The sequence below is a fragment of the Trematomus bernacchii genome, unplaced genomic scaffold (assembly GCF_902827165.1).
Source record: "Trematomus bernacchii unplaced genomic scaffold, fTreBer1.1, whole genome shotgun sequence".
Taxonomy (NCBI): Eukaryota; Metazoa; Chordata; class Actinopteri; order Perciformes; family Nototheniidae; genus Trematomus; species Trematomus bernacchii.
Genome location: NW_022987342.1, coordinates 345,631 through 369,367, shown reverse-complemented (window position 1 = coordinate 369,367; position 23,737 = coordinate 345,631). Strand labels below are relative to the sequence as shown.

Genomic DNA, 23,737 nt, shown 5'->3' with positions numbered 1-23,737 from the left:
CCATGCCAGCTAGCTTTGTGGTGGCAGAGTGTGTGACTGTACACTGTGCATTTGTGTGTGTGTCTGCTTCTGCCAATGCGGGTGGAAGGCCACGTCATAAAGTTTAACTGGCATTGCATGTAGGAGAGAAACCTGGTGCCAGACATGGCAGTGTATTAAAGGCGGCTGGATGGAAGGCACACAGTGAGCCAAGCATGCACAGGATTATTATATTATGTCTACAAAGTACAATTAAAAAGTAGATAACTTTATTCTACTGCTAAAAGTTAGGAAATATTTTCCTGTACAAATATATGTTAATGATTTAATCCTACTTAATGTCAGGTATTTCTTATTATGTACTGGTATTGTAAGTCAATAAGGTCTTTACGGTATTAATATTTACTGAATTCTAAATCATAGCATAATGGGAGCACTTATGGACATAGAACTGACTTAATATTTTCCGTTATACAGAACTATCTATTTAACATATGCCAACGTTAGCCACCACAAGCTACTGGTCATACCAAATGGAATGTTCATTAGTATACTGAATTGAATACAGTTCGATTTTGCTGCTTAAAACAGCTGTTCATTTAAATTCAAAGTTACATAACATACATACATATGCTTTAAGTTTGCAAACACAGTAGCAAAGCTATGATCGATTAAAAAATGCAAAACACTATCAGTTAAACAGTTTAATCATGAATGACTAGAGCTCTTACTCTTATCAAAAATGGGTCATATGATCACCTCATTAAATATGATGCATTGTGATGCAAGAACTACTGAAAAGTACTTGAAATGACATTAATAAGGTGCTGCTACACATAAATGCATCACTAATCCAACTACATATACAGTATAATAATATCTCATTCGGAAACAAGACATAATGAGTCCTTTTGATCAGAATCAGAATCCCTTTATTCGTCCCACAGAGGGGACATTTGCATTTGTTACAGAAAAGCGCCATGGCAGCTTAATATTACCCAAGAAGCATGCATAAATTATAATTGAGCCGGTAACAGTGTTTCAAATATTTACATCAACAAACCAAAAAAGTACAACCTACCAGATAAATGGACTTTGTCTGATGCTACTCATCTGATAACTGAGGTACAACACTATATAAGATAACACACTTTGGAGCAACACCGTTAAATTAGCATTAGGGTAAACGTGTCTCCACATACGTCAATAGGAAGCCAGAGAAGATTGAACCTAAACAGCCGTAAACCCAGAGATGAATATTTAACTCACACTTTCACACAACAGCCCGCTGAGACTCAGGTCGAAGACAAAGCTGTTACTTTACTTGTTGTTTGTCTCCATCATTAAAACGGTTCAGTCAGATTATTAGACGGAGAAAGGCCCGATTATGCCGAACCAGTGTCTCTACTCTCATGTGATTTCAGAGCAAAGTGGCTGCTTACGGACTTAAACAATGCGATGTCCCTTATCCACGCTGCCTGATTGATTTCATTGTTTCATTGTTTTTGGACGGCTAAGTGCGCTGTTGTTTAACACTCTTGTTAAGTGTGTATGAGCAGCAGCCGGGTTATTAAAGGTGACTTGATGACAAACAACCGCAGTCTGCTGAGGCCCAGAGGCTTGATTAGAAAGGGTATCAATGCAAATATAAGGCTGGGCGTGAGTGTGTGTGTGTGTTTGTCTACAGACACTTAAGAGCGCCTATCGTTACTTCAGTCAATGCAAACTATGTGAGTGTCAATTGAAGAAGATACTAAAAACAAGCAGAATTTGTTCATCAAATAACAGTTTTCTCATGTTTAACATCCAGTATTTGAACTATTGATCTAGATCACATGTGTCAAACTCAAGGCCCGGGGGCCAAATCAGGCCCTTGGTGGATTTAATTTCGGCCCGCAGGATAATTTCTCATTTCTATTAGATCTGGCCCGCCGGTATATTGCACGCACACCTTCACTCCATCCTGAGGGTCTCCTCAGCTCAGAGCCTGAGCCCAAACATTGATGAACTTGCACCCAAGATGAGATGCCAAGTATCTGAGCTAGCATCACAGAGCAGCACACGGAGTTTACATGGATGTTTACGGGGCATGTTTGGTTTTCTCTTTGAGGGGAATAGTTTTGTTGAAGCTGTTGTTGGCCTGTGGAAAATGTAATCATAAGAAATGACTCTGGAGAAGCTGCAGATAGAGCCATGAGAAATGAATGCAACTGATTATTTAATGTTTCATGTTGTTTTTATAGGCAATAATTTAAGCTTTGTTAGTTCCAGGTTTAATATGTGCAATAAGTTCATTTCAATAAGTTCTGCAATAAACATTGAACCAGTCCGGCCCTCCACTTGTACCCATTTGTTTATGTTGGCCCACTGTGTATTTGAGTTTGACCCCCCTGATCTAGATAAAGCAGGTGATTTGTGTGTTTCAAAGCAAAAATAAGCGTTACATGGGTTTATCACAACTACAAGCAGCAGTGGCTTCTACTCTAAAAACGTGACAACAAAAATGCTCACAATGTTTGGTTTGAACACTAAGTCTCATTTTGTGACGTGTTCAAAATGCAAAAGGGGGAAGGGGAAAAATGCGTAAGTAACAATACTGCTCTATACAAATGATCCATTACAAGAAGAAGTCCTTTATTTGAAATTGTACTTAAAAGTAAGCAACTGTAATTGCCAAAATGCTGCAAAAGTAACAGTACATATTCTCCAGAACAGCCTCTTTCATAGTGAGTTCATATTTAACGTTATTGGATTATTATTATTACCTGTGCGTTCCCATTTGAGTTCATTTTACTTTATTTCTAAGTATCTTAAATCATATTATGATCCTAGTATGTTTCACATTCGCATTGTACTTTTACTTCTTACATTTTCAAAACAGGTTCGTTACTTTAGTTTGAATCTGTGTTTGGTGGCGTGATCATTATTATTTAGAGTCATTGCGTGCATGTTGATTTTAACACGATCCGTGTATCCATCATTTCCTGGTTTCTCTAAACAAGAGCGACCAATGAAAACGTTATCATTTTGCCGTTGCTCAGCATCGAAACATTCGTTAGCTAACAATTCCATTATTGTTCTATTAATATAAAGGGAGGTCAGGTACTCTTTAAAACAGATGGTAGCTATGGGTACTTTTTACTTAAGTACATTTCGAAGCCCATAATTCTTTATTGTTACTTGAATAAAGAAGTTTAGTCACTACTTCTACTTTTACCAGAGTATTTTTGAGTATCTGTACTTCTACGTGAGTAAAGGATGTGTGTACTTTTGCCATCTCTGCACATAACAGAGGAAGGAATGAACTGAATGAATCTCACCTTGTCGTATGGGCTGGTGCTTGCTGTAGGTCAGCGGGGCGATGAGGAAGCGCATCTCGGCCACGGGGCTCCAGTGGTGCAGGATGCGGACGCTCCACACGCCGGGCCGCAGCGGCAGGTTGAGTGGCGGGCGGTAGTGAGTGAACTCTGCCCCCGCGTCGATCAGGATGTCATAGGTGGCCGCTATGACGTTGGTGGGGTCGATCCACACGACGGTGACGGTGACGTTGGGCCCCTTGCTCCACTTCTGCATGCCCACCGTCTCGTCCATGGGGCCCATCAGGCCGCCGAAGTTTCTGAACATGCGCTCTTTGGCATCCCACTCAGTGCCAATCTGAAAAAGAGAAATAAGAGTGACAGAATGAGGTAAGTCGAGTAGAGGAGCGAGATATAAATACATACTCTGTGCATGCATCACCATTTGACTAATAAAGGTCACCTATTATGCAAAATCCACGTTTTCATGTATTTTATACCTAAACATGTGTCCCCTCTGTGTAAAGAGATTCTGAACGTTTCAGGAAAAAAGATTCACTCCCTTTTTGTCCTGATCCATTTATATAAAAACCTGTCTGAAAAGGAGCAGATTTTAGCCACTTTATGATGTCATAACGTTGTTTTGGCTTGTGTAACCATTAGCCAATCAGCAACCAAGGTAACCCCCCCCACCTTATCACCTGAATTGTGTTATTTTTAACCAAATATCTCTCAGAGGGGAGTGGCTCCTTATTTTCATCTAAAGTAACAGACAGAGAATCAGCACTTTTGAAACAGGGCTGAAACAGAGGGGATTATGGGATGCTACAATGGGTGATCTGTTTGGTATTTTGAACCAAAAACTTCAGAGACATGTTTTGTATATATCTGAGACCTATAATATCTTGATAAAAAACAGTATAATAGGGGACCTTTAAAGGTGGGGTAGGTAATTTTGGAGAAACCAGCTCGAGTGTGCTAGAATTTGAAAATACACAGCCGGAGAAAATCTGCCACTTCCTTACAGAGCCCCTCCTCCAACACACACGAATGACCAATGAGGGCACGAGATAAGTTTGTGCACAGATGGAAGGCTGACAGGCCATCCAGTTATTTTAGCCGGGCCGGCTAAAATGATTGGTCGTGCTTTTTACAGTATTACGGCTTCCACAGATGACATTTTTTTATGGATTTTTTGTCAAAGCACTTAAGATATTCATTGCTATCGGGATGTTAAGAGCATTCCATGGAATATAACAAAAAGTGTATCTCGAGCCGGTTTCTCAAACTTACCTACCCCACCTTTAAGATAATCAATATCTGCACTGAATTATCGAGGGGATTCATAACCAGCATGCATTTTCCATCAAACAGCCACACACTGCAGCCCAGCCCTCCACAGCTGTTATGTAACGTCATAATGAGCAGAGGCTGACAGCAGAGATTGTTTCCTCCTGCACATTCTGAGTCTATTTGTCTGATTGAGCTGTATTCCCGAGTATATCTTTTACAGGGAAAATGAGAGGCAGCCCGAGGACCGCACAGACCACATCCCCTTGGGGGGGGGGGGAGGAGATCAAATGCATCCGTGTTTGCTCTCAGAACACATCTCAGAGATCGAAAGAAAGAAGAAGGGCAATAAGCAGCGGGATCCAGCGTGAGCAGTATTTGTCCTCAACATAAACTGCAGAGGAGAGGATTACAATCTGACATCAGTGGGAAAAAAACACTGACATTATGCAGACAGCTTTTTGACCGAAGAAAAAGGGATGCTCGGAGCAAACTCCCATAAAAAAGGTCTAAGTGCTGCAACAAAGATAGAGAATGCTGCATTCTCTGCGACAATTTTGCGGTAAATAAACGGAATATAAAAACGTAACAGATAATGCCAAAGTCAAATATATCTCTTGTGAATATATGAGACATGCATTGCCTGCAGAATATAGAATTACTGTAGCTGCCAGCATGCGGCACACTGGAGGACTGCCAGAGGAACGAGGAGCCAATTTAAGATTATTACGTCCTGTGAGCTTACATAATTAACATTTAGCAGACACATGTTTGTTTCATTTAACTTAGATCTATAGGTCATGTATTTTGGAACTTATGATTTGACGATAAAGGACATTGAAGGACTACAAAAAAAAGACAGTAAAAGGAAGGGGAAACAAACGACGAGAACAGCGTGAATACATGAGTATGGCTAATTGCCTTCAATGTCTCCATTTCGGTAAAAGCTGTAACTGAAGACCTGCGTGTGTTGGATTGCAGAGATTGCAAAACGGTGCTATATGCGCAATGAGACACATGGAGTGATCGAGATTGATGGGGTGATAGAGAGGGAGGCAACACACACACACACACACACACACACACACACACACACACACACACACACACACACACACACACACACACACACACACACACACACACACACACACACGCAGAGACAGTGAACGATGTCTGGGGGTGTTGGCAGAAACGTGAGAAGGATGGCGTCTTTAGGAAGCGCTCATCCTTTACAATGGTAGCTGATTAACACCCCTCACCCTTCTGGACGATCAATGGCTGACTGGAACTGACTCTGTACTGCATCCTTCGAGAATTGAGATTGCGATGTCCAGTATAAATAGACACTAAACGCATAAATTAGACTGTGTGGGTCTGTCTTGGCCATCCGTGAAAAGACATCTCGCTTTCATCTCAATTATTGGACTGACCTCTGGCCATTTCTGCCCCATGGACCTTGGATATTTTCTCTTTAAATTACTGCTCAGGTCTCCTGTCTGGCACCTCTGCAGCTCATTACTTTATTCAAGCCTGGCACAAGCTACATCCACCGATGGATTGGCAGCGCTCTTGTTCGGAGCCCGAGAAAGAAATGAAGGGAGTATTGACGGAGGAATCTCACTGTAATCCACTGGGAGAGAGGAGGCAGAAGGCCGACTAAAGTCAGGGTTATGAGAGGGAGATTCTGACAATATGCAAAGGCTGTGGGTAGGAGGGGACCCACGAGACCTGCTTTTGCTTCTTGCCCAGAGTTGATTCGCCAGCAAGCGTCGACAAACTGCATAGTCAATTATGCAAAAACTGGTGGCAGAGCAGTTCCTCTTTTTTTAAGGAGGCCAGACAAGTATTTTTTCACTTTCTGCACCAAGAAACACATATGGAATAAACTGACGCACATGCAGGCAATTCCTACCTAACAAAGCTTAAAGTACATAGAACATTTATATTGACATTGCACAGAGCTAGAGGTCCTAAAGCCCACGCAGATACAACATTTACTAAGTTTTTTGCAGCTATTCTCAACCTGGGGGATATGCCAAATGGTCAGATTGAATTAAACTCTTTTGGTCATTTACATAGTTAGTTCACTATTCACTAATATAAATAACGTCAGATAAAAAACTGCTTATTTAAATGTACTATTACATTTGAATATCATCATGACTACTAATGGGGCTTGCATCAAGGCTAACATATTTTTTCCAATTATAGGCCATTTCATATCTCTATAGCAATATAGTTCACATATAGCTTGGTATAGCAGGTAATTACATAAATAAAACATCTATTTAAAATGGTCAAACCTATTATACTTATTCATGAGTGAACTAAATACTTGACAAAAGAAACCTATTTTTCCCTTATTTAATGATGAACCCTGTAGTGCAAAATGAACTTAACAGCTGAAATAATGGAGAAAGAATTATGTAATATTTCAATATATACACCATTTGTTAATCGTATTAAGCGGAGTGATCAAGTGTGAAGTAAAAACAATGATATGAATGAGATTTTATTGGAAAATGTTTTTAGTATCTGCTAGTTATTATCATTTTAGACAACGTTATTGAGTATTTCAATAACTATATATATAATTTTAATTCCACTAAAATGACAATAAATCATCAAAGTAAATGATCACCCAGATGACGTTCCTTCTGATGTAGTAACACTAAATGGATTGTTTTGAAATGTAATAGAGATGTGGGAGGCAACCCTGTGCCAGTAAAGGTGTCGAGGAAATATGACTCTGAATACATTACATTTGGACCCATTATTTATTTAAGTCATCACGGCTGACCGGCCTTACACATATTTGCAGTCAATTCTATTTTTAAATGTTTTTATTTTCTTATCTTTTTGGGAAGGTCTTCCTTGGATATGTATTAGTGCAGCTTAAAGAGTAAATTGGTTTTCAATGTTTCAGTGATTCCTTTCTGTGACTAAGGTATCACTGACTTGGTTACATTCAACATATATCTGCAGGTAATAGACAAAGGAACCAGTAGAGAGAAATCCATTCCTCCAGTCTGACGGTGGGTCAAACAGGGATTAACTAATGGTCCATTTCAGCCTCCAGCTAGCGATGAACTCCACCCTCAACCTGTCCCTCCTACACCATAAGCTTTTGGCTTAAGACCAATACCCAATCAAGCCTTATGACTGCTCACCAAGATGGAGGCTTATGACCTTTTTTTGCTGATAACTGTACTTGGGAGAAAAATGCTTTTGTGGAGGTAATGCTGATCTGGCAACCTCATTGTGACCTCTACTTCACGTTTTCCCATCCCGCTGCCGGCCTGTTTACTCACACTGTTTACTCACTTCAACAAATTACTCAGATTTTCCACTCATCACCAGTAATTAATGAATTTCAGCAGATTTAACCCTCCTTTGTCCTCTGCTGTTGACCTAACCACTAAAGGAGAAAATTACACACATATAATTGTACTTTTCTCCATATAAGCTTCATCCTTGATATTGATTACCCATTTTATCCTCTGCTAAATCTCTAACTGATTTAATGGAAAACATAAAAGGCTCCCATCTCATAATCCACCTGTATTCCTCTTCTTCCTTCTGACCCTGAAGACCTTTTCACGACATCGCCAGCTAGCCGGCGCCAACACCTCCATTAAATAAGATGGGTCAATTTAATCAGGCAGCAGCAAGGACAGTCCCAGTAGTACATCTGGCCCTCCTTACAACGAAAGGGCATCAAAGCCCCTCGAGGCCCCGTTCAGAGGCTGATTAGTGGCACTTTGTGTCAGGGTAATCAAACACAGGTGCTCACCAGCAGACCGGAGGACTCCCCGGGGCCACGTTTACGAGAGTAAGGGACTGTAAGACAGCGCTCGCTAATAAAGATGCACCATGGAGCGATGGATGGAGGAAGGAAGGGTGGAGAATGCCTCAAAACAGAAGCAATAAACCTACAAAAGAGCAGATGGTTAGCTTAGCATTAAAACTAAGCTTATAAGAAAAGTCAATATACTACTTCTACTGAATACTGCCTATGCCAACCTCTATTAAATGCTTAGAAGAAGACATCTGGGAGCTAGGTTTATTGTGTTTACATTATCTAAAAAGAAAATGGAGGACAAAGGCTCAGCTTGAAATATATCATGTTGAAATAAAACGTGATCTCCGATAATTCAGAACAATTAGGATTTTATTGCATAGGATTCCTAAATGGACTAGCGCAATACCCAAATCGCAGGATGTGCAATATTTATTGTAAGGGGAAATACCATTCTAAAATAAAGCTTTGTCCAGGAGTGCAAATGATATACCACACTCAGCAATAGTAACATCAGTAAAAAATGACCACTCTTAAATGAAAGACATCTTTGAAGCACATAATATAACATGTTTGAAGCTTAATCCTACAAATTCACAATATTTTAGGCTGTAGGTGTTTGTATTTTGTTTAATTTCATCATCACGTGTCACTCCCTGTTTTATTAACAGCATTACTAATGGGATGACATTTTTCCCAAAATAGGCTTTAATGATTTATGATAAACCAAGCCATTAAATGCACAGACATTCAGCAGCCCCATATAGCCAGAATGGATTTTTCCAAGCACTTTTTTCTTGACAATATGACTGTTATATTGCCAGGCCAAACAGGCTCAAATCGTCAAAGAGTCAACTACTCTGATGACATCCACTAGAATAAGCCTTCTGGTATAACAGCTCTAAACCATCAGTCAAAGTCAGTCACTGTAAAAGATTTGTCAAACTAAGAATAATATACCTCTCAATGTCAGGGCTGACTTAAGGTGAAATACTAATTTTAACTGTGGGGGCTGTAAGTGGTCCAACAGTAAATCATGCTGTAAAAAGGCATATAAAGGCAGCTGGGAGGCGGCAGCAGAGGAGTGAAAGGAAAGCCATATCTGTCTTCCTTTATATCTAAAGGAGGACAGGCATCGCATTGTTAAGCCAACCATATGGTCTATCTCGCAAACTCCAGCACATAGTGTTAGTATAATAGCTTGTTTCTGCTTAGTAAATAAAAAAGCGAGTTACTGCTGCTACGCCGTACTCTCCTGTTGAAGCTCTTTCTGCTCGTGTTTTTGAATGACACATGGACAAACTGACTGACTGACAGCCACCGCACAGTGGCAGACAGTGAAAGCTTTTCTCAGGCTGAGCAACCAGATAAAAGCCACAGCCAACATCACTTCACTGTCACTCACGATTTGTATAGTCTAGACACATACAGGGCTTAGTGAGAGGGACCTTCATGAGGTCAATTTGAAAGTGCTGGAAGAGGTAACATCGGGTGTAAGTGTGTCTGGTGTAAGTGTGTCTGGTGTTCGAGTGCGGTTCACTTGCAACACCAAACAGTCAGACATTTCTGCCAAAAAATAGGTCTGAAGATTTCTAAAAGTTTCTTAAAAGTTGGCACGAAAAGCCTATGAAAAACCTATGCCCCTTACATCACCTGGATTCAGTAAGACAAATAACAACCGTTTACTACATGCTTGGATGCGCCAAGCTCTGGGGCTGAGCAGTGAAGCCTATGTGCAAGAGCCAAAAACTGCAGGTCATTAAATATCCACTTGGGGCCAGGTCCAAATGGCATTCAATCCCCAAAGACCTCCATGCAAAAATAAACATGTTTACAGCCTGGTACAACAAATGGTGTTGGTCCCTGTAGCTAATTTCCCCATTTAACTTTGAGTGGGCTGAATCTTTACACAAGTAATCAATTTAAGCTTTAAATGTATGAGTGATTCTGGCCGTGGGCTCTTTGAGTGACAGTTGGGTGCTGCCTTAGTTTGCTAGCCGTAGATGTGAACCCTGCCCCCCACAACTCAACCAACGGTAACCATTTTTTAAATATATTGGAGTTACTGGGGGCATGTTGCCAACAATAGGACGGTCGTCACTGCCCACTTTGAGTTTCTCCTCACCGGTAAAGTCAGGATACTAGGTGTATTTTTTAAAGAGTGTTGTTATTGGTCGGCGTGGTCAAGGAAGTCTGCTCTTTACCTGTAGTGATACAAAGAGCTATAGCCACTTGCTTTGTATCAAGGAAAAAGCATTCTTAAACATTGAATATGTATGTTCTTTGCTTCAAGATGATATTAGTTTCTGGTATATTAGTGTTTTAAATCACACAACTTCTTCCTGTCAATGCCCCGACATGAACGGTCGCCCTAAAGACTATTTTGTTCTAATGGTTCTGATGAACTCTATACATTTTTCCATCCAGTATCAGCAATAAAACCAGGGAGATTGTCTTCAGTATCTAGTTGAGCAAAGTGAATCTACCTATAAAGCTGCTTCTGATTAACTGGAGAAGAAGGTCAATTTACATTCACTCAGTTAATTTGGTCCCTTTTTAAAAAGGCACTCTGTGGCCGTCTCATCACAGCAGAGCTGCTGTATCCCAAGCAGGCATTGTAGTAAACAGGAGCACAGATTAACATAACAAGACAATCAAGGGAAGCATTGCAGTGTGAAGGTGAGAAGACGTTCTATTAGGAAACAACAAATAAGCAGCACATGGAGCGCTCATCCCTATAAACTTGGTTGAATTCAATCAATTTACATTTTACAAGGCCATTACAGGCAACAGTTTAATTGTGTGGGGATGCGCTGCTACAGTGTGAGCCTCTGCAAGGTCGCCATAGCAATGAATATAAGGCCACCCTGGCAATGAGCTGTACGTCTCACCTCTAATTACACGCTGCAGAGATGTGTTTTTCCTATGTGGTGCTTACTGTTTTATGGAACTCGTTTCCAGACAGTGGCGATCGCTGACTGATTGCTTTGTGACTCAGGCCAAACAAATGACTTCAATGTAAATGAAAAACAAATGCTATGCCACACTGGAGAATATAAAGACTCACCTCTGCAAGCTGCAACCTGCTGAATGTGCTGCTGGCAGGCGTGGTTAGCCTAAAGTTCTTCTTGGGAGCCACCCAGGTCTCCATGGTCTCCAGTTTGCTCGTTGCCAGGTTGGTGGCGTGGTGCTTCACCAGGTAGCCCTGGAACTGGTCTGCCTGGAAGTAGAGATGCACTGACACCGGATGACCCATGGGGAAGTACCTGGCAGAACACCGAGATAGAGAGCTCCCATTAGTAAACCGGATACCTGCTGACCTACCGGCTGTGCCGCTTTCCAGAGCCAACGGTGTAAGGGACAGAATATCAAGATTCATGTGGATACTGTCTGGAAGGAACCAGCCTTGGACATGCTAATGCGTGCTCGCATTGAAGATTAGTGGGGGAGTCAATGTGGTCTGTGATTGTGTGACATTAATTCAATGACCTTTAAAAGAAAACCAATTGGTCAAAGACATGTGTCCACTGTGCTGATAATCCCCATTAAGCATTGCCTTGCCAACACTTAAATAACCAGGGCTTTTTCAAAAACAATTGTAATGCTTGCACAGGGCTATTGCAGTAAATGAAATGTAAGTAATGGACTAGTGAAACATTTATTGAAGCGAAAGTACCTCTAAGTAAGTAAATGACAACCTTCTTCCATGATAATTATTGCTTTACTGTGCGGTGTGTGCTCCAACATGTGCTCTGCTTTTAAAGTGGAAATGATGGTTACAGAAGACATGTGACTGATGAGACCGCAGCGTTCTGCTAGCTACATCAAATTACAGATCTGCCATGTGTCTTATTGGCAGCAAATTCAGATTAGTCAGAGTTCCGAACACACAGACAGACAATCCAACTAAACGCATTACGAGTCTGCGGAAACAAAAGTTGAACTGGGTCAATTCAGTCAGCTGAAGCCGTATGAAGGTCTCGCCCCTGTGATTAGTCAGTTGTTTGTTTGTGTGTTTCTCCGTACGTGGCAGAGAGCCGGCCCTCGGGGCAGCTAGAAGAGTGACTTCTGGAAAACACAGAAACAAAGAGGCCAGGGTGGGCACGGATGAGGAACAATCGGCAGCTGCTCTTTGCACACGTCCTGACTCCTTTCGCTCATCCTTCGTCTCTTCTGCTTCCTTGAACTTGTCTTTACACACACACACACACACACACACACACACACACACACACACACACACACACACACACACACACACACACACACACACACACACACACACACACACACACACACACACACACACACACACACACACACACACACACACACACACACACACACACACACACACACACACACACACACACACACACACACTCCGCCCCTCCCTGCTCCCCAACACTCATGGCCTCATCAGTATTCTACTAAAGGGCCAGGAGTCAACCCGTCCCGGTAAACGCTACCCTGACAAGCAGAACAGCAAATATTTACCCCCACAGGGATAGCAGAGCACTCCCCCTCCTGCTCCCTTACCCTCTGTCTTTCCCCCCCTTTCCATCTGCCTTTCTCTCTTCTGCTCCTCTCCACTCTTCCCCCTCTTTCATCCTGCCTTTTGTCCTCGGCTCTCGTTCCCCCTGCCCCGTCTTTCCCAAAAGAGATGTGGCTGCCAGTGAGAGAGGCGGTGAGGAGGGGTCTGGGCGTAGCGTGCACAGAAGCTCCATTCAGGCTTTCACTCCACATCTCTCCATTGGAGTCACAGCGGGTTGCTAAAAGGGCCAAATCCCTCACTCTGGCCTTTTCCTTTTATAGTGAAGCTGACCCAGCCGTCTGTTGGTTGCACATCTACATTCTACATGCATGTTACATATTCAAGGCATACCGAATGAGGCCTTACTTGAAACCAGGATTCTAATGAGACATATGTTGAGAGGGAGTTAAAACCTTGACTGGTGTTAATTATCTTACCTGAGAAGTAAAAATTCCAGATCAATAAAACACAAGTAAGGCCACAGGTGACTTGTTTGGTCATTCCACTCATACATGGTGCGTTTCATTCTTATAATGCCAATAAACCAGAGTTTGGTTCTATTAAAAGGAAATCCTGAGGCTATTTTTAATTGTATTTCTCCTTTTTGTCCAGCTTGATCTGTGAATCAGTGTAGCTCACATTTTCTATTTGCGATTTCATGATATTCATAAACATCCTAATCTAGTATCATACACTTATCTAGCTCTCAAATAATTCAGATGAATGGGGTTTTATTCATGGCCTTAAGTGATTTATTAATAAAATGTTTTAATTAATTCAGGAACACAACACACACCGTGCAGGACTGGTGGTGTTGACACTGTGTGTTCACTTTTGACATACAGGTCAAATGTATGTTAGATATTACATGGGTATATTGGGTTAACCCCATTTTAGCCTCATGTATTATCATTACATTCAAGTCAAATAGCATTTAAAAAATACGTTATTGTGTCTGACATTATTTACAAAAATCTCAAAGACTTATTTTGACCTGTATCTCAAGTTAAAAGTCTACTGCCTTATCCAGATGTCCTTGCTTATTTTGTAAAACAGAGTTACAATATAAATGCATTACTCACATTGAGAAGAGGTAAAACTTCAGGTTGAAAATATTTGTTTTAGTCTTTAAAAAGAATCCTGATGGTTGCGGATTAACATTGGAAAAAACCCCATTATATAATCCTGCTGCGCTTTTAGATATTTCAGAAAGGTGGGCACATACCACCTTTTTATTGTGAACCGGCCTTCCCATCTGTGTTTAATTAGCTGCATCCCAAATAAATTGCAATGAAAAGACGTGGACTCAGCTATGTGAAAAACAACCGTAAAACTGCTTTGCGAGCTTTCAGACACCTCGTAGAATTCATCCTGACTTGCACGAGTAGTTAAGACGCAAAAGGCTAAAAGGAAATCTTTATCCCGAAAATGGACAATTGTATCACTTTCTCCCCCTTTATTATGTTTAATTCTAAAAGTTACGTTTTTTTTTAATCTCCTATGACACAACCGGGAACAAAGGATCTGACGTTTAAGAAGATATTGATGTTATAAAGTGAATGGGGGTTGCATTTACGACAGCAAATCTATCAACACAAGCGGGTACAAACTGCAGTATAATCCAAGTCTTGTGTATCCAGTGTCATTCACTCTTTCCCAAATACATGCATTTTCACTAAAAACATTATTGTTTTAAACACTTGCACATCCTCAGTTTCTCGCTTGCGCAGAACTGCTCCTTCTCGTCCTTTAATATAGTTTTGCTTCAGTTAAACGAGGCTTGCATTTACTTAAATTATTCAAGATTAATTGTTTTGGTTGTGTAATTGATATGATAATTATGCAGTATAGTATACATATATATACAATTTAATACAGCAGTAACAAATGCAGATGTGTCACCTTATGTGTGAGTTACACATCTGCATGCATTTGTTAACTGGATCTCTCATGGGTTGACAGAGACATTTATATACAAGAACAACTCCATTTAAGGCTAGATCAGTGATTTCCTTAAGGATAGTGAAAACCGGAGTTTGTGTGTAAGCAGTTCATACATATGCATACACATTTACATAAACAGCATCACTCTTGAGTTGCTTTCCTAAACGCTCACACACATACACAACCTATACATTATACACAGACATTTACGTTAGTTATCTCTACTTCCTGCCTTTTGACTTTTGGCCTCTCAGTTTCTTCAAAGTGTAACGTGTAAATGTTAGCTTGTTTGCCTTGAGGGGATGTGTTTTTTTTCTTTCATGACGGAGATATCCCTCTCTCTGTTAAACATGCAAAGACACACACATACAGACGTGCATGTATGTAACCAAGTTGTCCTGGTCTCTCGCTCTCTCTTATGTATGAGTAGAAACAGCTGTAGCCGATAAATGGTTTTGAGGCTTGACAGATGGAAACATGCTTCCTTTCTCTGCTTTCCCCGCAGGACTTTACAGAACACCCACAATGCAGCGGTGCTCTAAATGGTTCTCTCCTTACGAGGAGAGAACCATTTCAGTTTATAAGAGGCGATCGCTGCTGTGTTTCCTCCTTCCGTAGATTGACTCTTTACCATTGTCATTCTGCACTCCAAGATGCCATCAGTCAGTTTACCTGAAGAGTTTTGAAACCTTCCTCATTATAATAAACAGAATTTACAGCAGACCCAACCTCAGTGCGTCTCCATGTATTGTTAAAACGACTTTGTACTTTCATGCTGTGTTCCGTATATCTCCCGCTCTCCTGCCTGATGCAGGAAAGTAATGTTATCGTTTAAAGATGTCATTAAGATGAACATAAAGATGTCCTCTTAATGTTTGCCGCAACTGCAGGTGTCATTTTTGTTGTTTTATCTCTTGTTTCAAGGCAAGGTGCCTTTTTATGAGACACACAGCTTTCTGTCACATAAATTAGCAGTTTACACCTCTGCTCTCTGTTCTGAAACAGAATATGTAGTTTGTCACTGTTTCTTAATCACTTTGTTTCGTCGCTTTGCAAATAAAACGACAGCAGAGCTAAACTAACATGCTCCTGCGACAGATGCTGCTGAGAACATACTGTATGCTGTTAAAAACCCTCACTGAAGAAGCATACATGTTCCATTTGGTCATTAAATATGAAAGCATAGTGTGGTTCTAACCACACTGGAATTCATACATATCCACTAATAATAAACACGCCTAAAGGGACAGCTTTTAATGCTATGGCCATATTATGTTACAAAATAAATAGCATTACCGTGAGTTACGAGCTGCTTATTGGAACTATTCATTGTTATCCTATTTTCAATGACATGTGACACAAAAGGTTTTGATATGTTGTGGTTTCTTATGCAAACATGGGTGTGGCTACCTTTGAAGAGTGACACTGAAGTGCACCTGTGGATGTTGTTGCAGGTGCGTCATGATGTTCTGAGGGAGTATTTGCATATGTGTGTTTACGAGACTAACCTGCAGCTGTGATCCTTTGGGTTCCCCTGCAGAGAGGCGGCCGCTCGGGCCAGACCCAGCCTCGAGAAAGAGTGGAAGTACGTGAGCTGCGTGTCCGAGAGACTAGCCACACCATCGGGCTCGTCGTAAACGTTCTCCCAGTAGGAGTTGAGGCCCTGCGTCCCCTGGGGGAAGGGTCCGTACAGGTAGGAGTCCAGTTGGTTCACTATCTCCTGGTTCACGCTGGCCTCAAACTTCCTGGCAAAGAAGGTGGGCCGCACCGTTTGCTGCAGAGGGAGGAAAGAGATAAAGAAGAGGAAATAAAAAGGGGGGATTAGGAAATGTTGGTGTGCCAGAACGGCAGGGGGACAAATATGATGTGTGAGATGTGTGAGCAGAGGGATGAAAGAGAAGGTAGCAGGTGAAGGAAGTAAAGGCTTTCTGGATGGATTTGTGATTTAATATTACACACATTAAATCATAATTACTCAATTCAACTGTATGTATTAATATAGCAACCTTCCTAAAACAGGCAGCCAAAGTGCATTACATAACAACAATAATAACCATTAATAAATACAATTTAGCAAGTCTTCAAATTACAACTAAAAAGTTACAAATCAACAAATAAATGAAAACAGATTTACATTTTTTTAAAACAGGAGGTATAAAAAATAGTTTTGATCCAATGATTAAAGCGTTATAAACTAAGGCTATACATGTATGTGGTAAAGCTACTCCAAAAACACAGACAGCTTGCCTTTCTAATATCCAGAGGCAGTGAGTTTTACATTTTAGGTGAATAAAAACAGGAGGCACTATGAGAAGCAAAAGAAACATATACAAAAAGGTAAGGAATCAAGTGATCTTGCTGGAACGTAAAATTAAATACATTTCTGATGTTTATCAAACATGAATCTCTACTAAGTCCCTTTTTTTCATTTGTTACAGAACATTATGCTATATTACATGTTGTGTTCTCTGTAGGGGTCGTGAGGTGAGTAAAACAGCACTCCACCGAGCATTGATCTTCTACAATATTCATATTAAGTCTGACCTCAATATGAAATTCCTCAGAAGTGTGGAGCTGATCACATTTTCTAAATGCTAAGGAAATAGTGCTTTAATACCATATTTGTTTGCATATTCCTGACCATGTCTTATGAGGGAAAAGGAGAGGACCGTCCGACCATTTGGCTGTCAATAATATCTGCTTTCGCAGCTTCACTGTAACATATTGACATCCTTTTCCTTATCATGTTTTGGACATGAATCCTTAATTGAATTGTACAGAGGTGATTTTTTCTACGGAAAATTATCTGTAGCCTAGTGTAAGTTCTCTTAACACCTAGCTGTCTTTGTGATGTTTCCAATCGAGGTTAGGTAAAAGTGGTTAGGAAAAGACAAATGATGTAAATCTTTATTCCTTTGGAAAACCTGGTTCCTCCACTCCCGTCAAGCTTCCTCTGGACTCCCAAAAGGCTTGACACATTGATTTCTTTTAACATAATAAGTACGTTTTTACCATAGAAGACATGTTAAAAAGATGGGTACAATGTGGCACCGTTCCCCTTTGAGAGACTGAAAGCATCACATGCCGCCTTTCGAGCATTAGCACTGTCCCTTTTCGTGAATTCATCTATCTTTTATCATCTGTTTCTCAAGAGCTCCTTGTATTAGTCCACCCATGTGTTTCTCACACTCTGTCCCTGCCACACTGCTTCTTGTGTGGTTGATGGTGCATCATAAAGTCTGCCGCCTCCACATCTTGGCCTACACACAAAGACATCTTTTCAGACCCAGACACAAAACTATTTGTTGATACCGTTACCAAGCACAGGACACCTCGGTGCTACCTGAGGTAAACAGTTCTCATGCTGGAGAGATGACTGTGGGTTAGTCTGAGGCTTCACCTGGAACCAGATGATGCTATTAATAATTCACCTTAAAAAAATGACCATTTGTTTATCAATTTCCCGCCCTGTATTACCGGTGTGACAAAGAAAACTTCCTTTCTCCTACATGCATCCACAGGGAATGAAGAATCCCCAAATTGTGAAAGGTCTTGATGAATTGAATTATATTTATTACAAACTCTGACATTACTCATATCAAATCCAAGTGTTATTTATCCAGTTGTATGCTCACAGCTTCCCAAATACATGCATTTTCACTGAAATCGAACTATTTAAAATACTTCCTCATATACATCTTATGCGTCAGTGCGAACACTTTTTATATAAGTGTTTTAAATAATATGATTTAGTCAGAAATGTGTTTGGGATGTTTTTCTGATATGGTTTTGCTCTTGCTAATCACACCCCAAAGAATTTTCTCAGCTTTTGGATTCTTTGTTCATCGTGGATGCATGTTTGAAAATCAAGCATTTTTTTTTACAAATTCAAGGTAACACGGATCATGTAATTGGTTATACATAAGATCATTTTTGGGGTGACGTATTCCATTAACCCTTTGAGACAATATATCAAAACAAAATCACATGATAGTCTTTAGAGGTGCAGTGAGCTGAAAGAAGCTACCGTCACAGCCTGGCTTTCCAACCCACTTCCCAAATGCACCTTGTTCTGAAACTCGCTACTAAACAATGACGCACAAAGACAAAAGGCACTTTCTCCAGAACAATCCGTCCTCCCCTGGTGAGTGCACTTCAAACTCACTGTGCGGGGGGGAACTCGACAGTTGTACCTTGAATTATTATTGTCATCTGCAAACCAGATTGAAGCCTCCTTTACTTGTCTTTATCTTCCGCGGTTTCTAAAGCTCAAAGGCAGACTTGGATTGTCACTCGATGGGATAATAAGTCCTATTAATACCTGGCTGCTTCTTGGTTCCCAAGGTTGGACTTCATTGATACTAGGGTGCCAACCAGACCCCGAGGCAGAGCCGAGGACTGTGGGTAATGTGTTCTTCCACTGACTGTGGCCAGACAGCCAGGAGAGCTGAGGTCAGCTTTGAATTGTGTGTGAAGGACAGCAGAGTGAGTCAGAGCACTTACATGACTCCAAGTGATATCTAACGGTAACAGAACACTTTTACTTTGTACCTTTAGCTTCGACTTCTTAGGAGCATATTAAAAGTCAAACTGCGATACTGACTTTCTCTTGGGGTCACTGCCACTCATTCACTCTCATTTTGAAAAGCGAACTAACCCTCCTCTCCCACTCGTACTCAACACAAAGACGATAATTACTATTAGGGTTTTTTTCCCTCTCAGGGTCATACTAATCGAGAAATAGTTTTGCACATATTGATTGTGAAAGCTGTGGGAACGGGCTGGAGTGTGGAGGTTTGGAGGAGAGACCTTGAAGGTAGAGAATTTAGAGATTGCCTGCAGCTGATTTCCCACGACATACTGAGGCAATGTGTGTGTGTGTGTGTGTGTGTGTGTGTGTGTGTGTGTGTGTGTGTGTGTGTGTGTGTGTGTGTGTGTGTGTGTGTGTGTGTGTGTGTGTGTGTTGTGTGTGTGTGTGTGTGTGTGTGTGTGTGTGTGTGTGTGTGTGGTGTGTGTGTGTGTGTGTGGTGTGTGTGTGTGTGTGTGTGTGCGTGTGTGTGTGTGTGTGTGTGTGTTGCAAACATTCTCTAAAAGAGATCTACTCCTTTTTGACTTTCATTTTCTCTGTTTTGTTTGTTTGGTTTATGTGACATCCAAGACAAACCAAACAACCTTACCTTTAACACCTACTCACAGGCGCAAGAAAATTTATTTTGAATTGAAAAATGCTCCTGAATACATTTAGAATTTTTAAGCAGAATATATTTTTTTCAAATCATTCTTTTGAATGCCAAATTGCATTTCACTACACATCCATGTTTGTGTATGAGGCACATTAACCTTTGAGTCCTTATATTTTGCTCCTTTTTAAAATGTGTATTCTCTGCAAATAACAAGACTAAAGCAGATATATTGTTTGTCTGCAATACTGCCAGCATTAACTTTCCTCTATGCTCTGGTAAGTAATTCTTTTTATTCCATTTTGGCAAATTCAATCGTATCATCCCTATTTTCTGGAGGTATTCCTTGCTAACATCTCATGTAAGATAATAGCTACTGGAGGTATTAAAATGAACAATAAAGCATGTTGGGCAAATACATGCGTCTGACTGATTTGAATGCTTTGAACCTAAATGTGATTAACCTTGTTCATGATAAAAGAGAGTGCTGACACGGGCGAGACAATACAAGATCCAACAGCGCCTAACAGTGTCATATGATATGGGTTGCATCTTTTAGGCACATACTCTATATAGGCATATATATAGAGGTTTTGCAGCATTTCACACAACGTTTGTATTGTACCCTTGAGATAAAGGCCTATTAATCAATTCAGTTTCAGTGGCATTGTATTTTGCAGTACAATCGTCCTTGCTTGGAGGGTTTGCCTGCAGCCATTTCGTTTTTTCTACTATTTCAGAGATGCAACGAAGAAGAAATTAAATCAGATTCTGAAAATGAGAAAATAAAGACCACGCAGGGGTGTAAGGACGTTAGCAGTCCCTCTGTAACCTTTGGAAATGAAAATAGTATTTTTTATGGGCAGATACCTACCTTCTAGCCCTGCTTTTGGACGCATAATTAATTCTAGAAAATTGGCAAGCCACATTTTTGATCCCACCTTATTGTTTTATGTTATTTTTACCTGAAAGCGGTGGAAGTCTGCAGGCTTGAAGTCATTGGGGGAGCAGCCGCACCAGTCCACGATGTGCTTGTACTGGCACTTACAGCCCAGTTTGCGGTTCCAGTTGGTGATGCGCAGGTTGTTATCCACCATGCTCTCACAGTGGGCGCTGTTCTCCAGCACTGTGTGGAAGAACGACTGGTGGGGGAGACGTGGGAAGAGGGAGAGGGCAGAGAAAGAAAGACAATATTAGAAAATGGCACACATTTTCTTTCAACATTTAATTCACAGAGAGGAAATAGAGTAGCAGCGACTGGAGGTACAGCTCATGATAAACATCCACTTTTCCAATAGAGATCATTCAGTTCTTTTCCAATTCTCGTATACGCTTGGAAAGTCAGCCTTCATTTGATGCTTTTATTTCTGCCTATGAGTTTCCCTACACATCTAATACAGCAATGATAAGGAAAAAGTGTATTCTGTTTCTATACGCGCCAAAGGGGAAGAGCAAAGCCTGTCAGTTGAAGGTTAAGAAACACTTGAATGTGTAAAAGTGGTGTGTGTGTAAAAGTGGCGTGTGTAGATGTGTGTTACCTCGGCCGGCAGCAGAGTGTAGGCGTAGAAGCGCTTCATGCTGGTGACCAGGTCGTCCTTGGAGTTGATGACATATTCTACAAACATGCGGTTGAGGAGGAACCAGTCGGACCCTCCATCCACAGAGATGCCTTCTGCGATTTTACGGTCGCCCAGCCTCCACATGTGGGTGTCGCATTCGAAGAACAGACGGTCCAGACCCTGCTTACGGATAAACCTGGCGAGCACACGCAAACATATGGTTACACCGCTGAATATAATTAAATAAACGAAACAATGAGAGCTTTTATTTTTCAGTAAGAGAAACAAACAAGCAAGCAGGTGAAAATTAGACTTTCAAAACACCATTTGCATAAAAAGAAGCACTCTTTAGTTCTTCTTTTATATTTAGAGGGACATTTGTGTATAATCAGAAGCTATTTTTTATTTTTTGCCAATTCTATTTTTACTTTCCAGTAAAAAACGGATCTGTGCCTGTCAAGACTTTGTGGACTTCAGTGAACATTGTCCTCTTCCAGTGGGAACAAATGAATGCTTGTAATAATATCATGGGAAAAACGAGGTGAGCTAAAAAAGAGAATACTGTAAAGTATGTTCAGGTAGACACAACTCTACAAAGAGAGATTACAGATTTGTCATGTTGATATTTTAAACCCAAAAGCAATTTGAAATGCATCTTTTTTTTAAAGAAAAACTGTAAAGAAAAGTCCAATATTACAATATATGTTCTACTTTCTGATTGTATTTGAACACATGTTGTGTGATCAAGGCTTCCATCAGCAAACTAATTACCATATCTATGCTAAGTTATAATAATACATGTAAATACATTTTTATCCTACAAGTCTCATTTCAAAGTTGACCAAGACTTAATCGTTTGCACTAACCAGGTCCTGTAGAAAATATAACATTTAGCAAAGAGCCATTAATGACTCAACATAGACCGACAGCGACGTGAGAAAAACGCAGCAAATCTTTGACTGAACTACAGACTGTTGACACAAAGCACAGAGTGAAGGGCTAGAGTGGTTGTAAAAATGTAAATGGTTTACTCTATACAGCATGTGGAGCCCCCCATTTCCTCCAATATTGGTAAGACACTAAATAAATTATGAAAGAAATTCAAGTTTAGTTTTTTCTCTTTGATTAATGCGTTGTCCTGCACAAAACACATTTTAGAGTTCTCCTTCGTCCAGCCCTTATTGTGTTGTATCCATAGAGGAGCAGGACTATACATGGAAATGAGTAAGATGTGACAGGAGAAAAAAGAGTTTCAGGGTTAGGGTTCAGGGGTTAAATCCTTATCAATATTATGTTAGTATTTAAACATTAAATCCCAAAATGACTTTACTTTAGCAGAATCTTTGTCCTATCCTTGGCCTGAGACGACAGGAGAAAGGTGTCATTTGCACTTTTATCAGCAACAGGCCGAGTGACACCCTGTATGCATAATGGATGGTGTTACTGCTGCCGACGGATCGAGTGTTGATGGAGGGAGTCAAATTCTGGTCAGCCGGGTCAGACTGATCCCTCTGTTACCTGAACGCTGACTAACACTGATGTGTCGACCTTGTGGCTTAGACAAACATACGTGGAAGACATTTTAGAAATGCACTCATGCATTTTTCAGTTTCAGCCTTTACATATTCAAAGATTCAAAGTCCTAATTGTCCTGAAAGTCCTCTGAGGGCTGAGGAGATTGAGATCTGCCACACACTTGGGAAGCCTTCGGAAAGTGGATTCCAAAGGGTGATCATGAAACTTGTGAGCAGAAAGACAAAAATCCGTACGATGATTAACGCCAAGAAATTGAAAGGGACCGGAATCTACATTAACGAGCACCTCACGAAAAGGAACGCGGACATCGCACAAACGGCGAGACACCTGAGGAAGAGGAACAAAATTGAAGCTACTTGGACCAGGGACTGTAAAATATTCATCAAAACAAACGAAGGAAAAGTATCGATTGTGAAGGACAGTGAGGACTTAAATAAAATTAAATAATGCAATTACATCTATGCGCTATTTTTCCTCACTTCCTTCATTAAGCATGAGTCAAAAGTTCCATCGACCACTCGATAATAATCCGTTATATTCAGTTATGTATTTTGTCCTGTGTGTTAAAATAAATCGCCTGTGTTATGATCAGTCATGAATTTACCTCCGTGTATGTA

General features: G+C 40.7%; 1 protein-coding gene across 1 annotated transcript in view; it reads right to left on the bottom strand.

Annotated features, from left to right (window-relative positions):
• Window positions 1-23,737, bottom strand: part of xylt1 (xylosyltransferase I) — a 95,702-nt gene that overhangs the window by 3,522 nt on the left and 68,443 nt on the right. Inside the window, exons 6-10 of the mRNA XM_034131240.1 lie at window positions 21,564-21,780; window positions 20,991-21,167; window positions 16,354-16,619; window positions 11,435-11,633; window positions 3,300-3,633 (exon numbers count right to left, since the gene is read on the bottom strand). Coding sequence (XP_033987131.1) covers window positions 3,300-3,633; window positions 11,435-11,633; window positions 16,354-16,619; window positions 20,991-21,167; window positions 21,564-21,780 — 1,193 coding nt within the window. The remainder of the gene's footprint in view (window positions 1-3,299; window positions 3,634-11,434; window positions 11,634-16,353; window positions 16,620-20,990; window positions 21,168-21,563; window positions 21,781-23,737) is intronic.